The sequence below is a fragment of the Morone saxatilis genome, unplaced genomic scaffold (genome assembly GCF_004916995.1).
Source record: "Morone saxatilis isolate NCDOM2014 unplaced genomic scaffold, NCSU_SB_2.0 Contig18, whole genome shotgun sequence".
Classification (NCBI taxonomy): Eukaryota; Metazoa; Chordata; class Actinopteri; family Moronidae; genus Morone; species Morone saxatilis.
The window spans coordinates 16730592-16733354 of record NW_023339740.1 but is presented as its reverse complement, the minus strand read 5'-3'; the positions used below and the strand labels follow the sequence as shown (position 1 = coordinate 16733354).

The 2763-nt window shown below is 36.3% G+C and overlaps 1 protein-coding gene across 1 annotated transcript; it reads left to right on the top strand.

Moving 5' to 3' along the window:
- Positions 1 to 843: 843 nt before the first annotated feature.
- On the top strand, positions 844 to 1681 carry LOC118328480 (tyrosine-protein phosphatase non-receptor type 7-like; the record flags this gene model as incomplete). The annotated part of the gene is given in 1 exon segment (XM_035662229.1): positions 844 to 1681. A coding segment is annotated over 1 exon segment (92 nt), but the record flags the coding sequence as incomplete, so codon positions are not given.
- Between the last annotated feature and the right edge of the window lie 1082 nt (positions 1682 to 2763).

Sequence of the window (2763 nt, the reverse complement as noted above, 5' to 3'; positions counted from 1 at the left end):
CTATCTGTTTCATCGGGGGAGAGTGACAAACGTCCTCTCGATTCCTTTATATGTCTGGTGCATGTGAAGTAATTCACAATAAAGCTGACTTTGACTTTGACTTTGACTTTTGACTAAACAATAAATAAAGAACTTTATCAGATTGCATCAAATCAGACCAAATCAAAAAATGTATCGTATTGTAGCCCATGTATCTGGATACGTATCGGAGACGCACACCCCTAAAGATCTGTATGGTTTGGAAATAAAGAGTGGGGAAAAACATGTCTGTGGTCTTCTGACACACCTTGGTAATCATCAAGAGTCATAAAACCAGTTTTCACCTATGACCATCAGGGTAAACCATATCATAAACCATATGACCACTGAACCACCAACCTTTGGGGGAAAACTAGTAAGTGAACTTTGAGTAAAACTATTTTCAAGGTCAATAAAGAAAGTATCATCCATTACTGTCAGATATCTAAAAAAGACAAAAATACTCATGAAGAGGTCAGCACAGAATGTCAACGTTGGTTTCCTTTAATCACGACCTTTCCCAACCTCAACCGAGTCTTTTTAGTTGCCTAAACTTTACTGAACTTTAACCGTGTATGATAATAAGAAAAACTCATGAATAGGTCACCACAGATGGTTTGAACCTCCAGCACCACAGACTGCGGTTTACATCCCAAAATGTCAACACTGGTTTAACCATGACCTTCCCCAACCTTAACCAGGTTGTTTCAGTTGCCTAAACTTAACCCAACTTTAACTGTAGAGCCGATCAGAGTCTTGTGGTTTAGATTTTAGGTTTCTGTGAGTCCCCACAGTGCAACAGTTAAATCCTTGTGTTTCCTCTTCACCAGAACCAGAACCAGCAGAACCCAGAGCACCAAGTCAGCACACAGTTACAGAACCTCCAGCTAGACGACACACAGAATGTGAAGAAATGAAACCGTACAGAACCCGGAGAACCACACAGAACACCTACAGAAATCCAGGAGAACCAACAGAAAGCACCACAAATATTATTATTATTATTAATAAAACCAGCAACTGGACGCCAGCAGCCGAGCCCAAAGAACTGATGCACTTACAGATGGAGAGTTTGGGGAACCAGCAGTCTCAGAAGTGTCGGGATCAGACAGGAACCCCAAAAGAACTGGATATTTACATGCATACAGCTGAAGAAGAACCCAGAGCACCACGTTCATCCTGGACTGAAAGTCTCACTAACCTTTCTCAACTGAAGCTTGAACCAAGTGAACCAACACACATGAATCACATTAAATCCAATAAAAAAGTGAATCGTCTTCGACGCTGCTGACGTGTTTAAAGAAATTAATTAATGTTGTTAGAGTGTGATTGTTTAATAAAGTAGTACGGGGCGACAACAAAAGGAATGTTGTAACTAATTACTTCTTTGGGGGGGTTGCAGTAATATTATTACTGAAATGTATTAGCAATTAGTTACACTACTAGTTACCGGATAAAGTAATACACTGTAAAACCTGATGAGTTAGTTCAACAGAAACTGTTTGAGGAAACCGATATTTGATTTAAGTAGAAGTCACTCAAGTATTTATTGTTAAGGTAATTTGGGTAAATTAATTTCATTCAGTTAATTAAAGTTACTCACATGCAGCATTTCTTCAGACTTATTAAAAATATGTGAACAGAATTTATCTGAATAAAGTCACTTAAATGCATCTTTGTACAAATGTTTTCAGTTTAATTTGAGTTTTCTTCCACTAAAGCAAATTATTACTTTACAGCTGACGTATGATAAAAAACAAACTATAATTAATTGATTATCAAAATGATTATTTGGGGGATCATTCAGAAATACTTTGATTTATACTTATGATGTTAAATAAACTGAAACATAATCCTGACTGGAGGATGATTTACTTTAACTTAGTTATTTTATCCAGAGTATTATAACTAATATTATTATTAGTAATAATTTACTGTCTAACCCAGCTCATGTCTTATTAATCAGAATCAGAAATACTTTATTGCTCAAAAAATCTAAGTATGAACATTTTAAAACAAAATCTAACAATATATAGAGATGGCAGTAAATGTGTGCTACAGTATGTGACCAACAGAAGTGGAATGAATAATAAAGGTGAGTACTAATAATGTTAATGTTCAGATCCTTTAAATGCTGCAGTATTACTATCAGAGTATTGCACAACAACCAGAGGAGCTGCTCCCCCTGCCTCCCCGGTAGTTTCCACCCTAATGTGACCCAACACAACAACAGAGGGCAGTGTTTCCATCCCTGAGAAGTGTCTGTCTGTGTCTGTCTCCTCTTTGCTCTCCTCTGCTTCCTCTATCAACCCCACCCAAACAGGAAGTGGAGAACAGAATCACTTTTATTGATGCACACACACACACAAGGAATCTTACATTACTCTCAATGCACATACATAAATAAACATAAATAAACAGGACAACAAAATGGACATAAGCTGCTATGTACAGATATACATATATAAACATAAACAGTAACATTTGTAGATAGTAAAGAATAGTGAAGAGTGCAAAGGATGCTGGAATAAATATTTATGTGCAGGTATTTTTATGTAAATGAGGTAGATGGATATGACAGTATATATATACACTAATATACAATATGAACAGCATGTGTAGATGAGTTTGAATCATTGTATTTATTTAAATAGTTTACAGGTACAGTTAGAGTCTTTATTGCACAGGGATTGTTCCTGATACACAGCAGCTCAATTGCAATGCAACTTTCTTTTTGCTGCTACT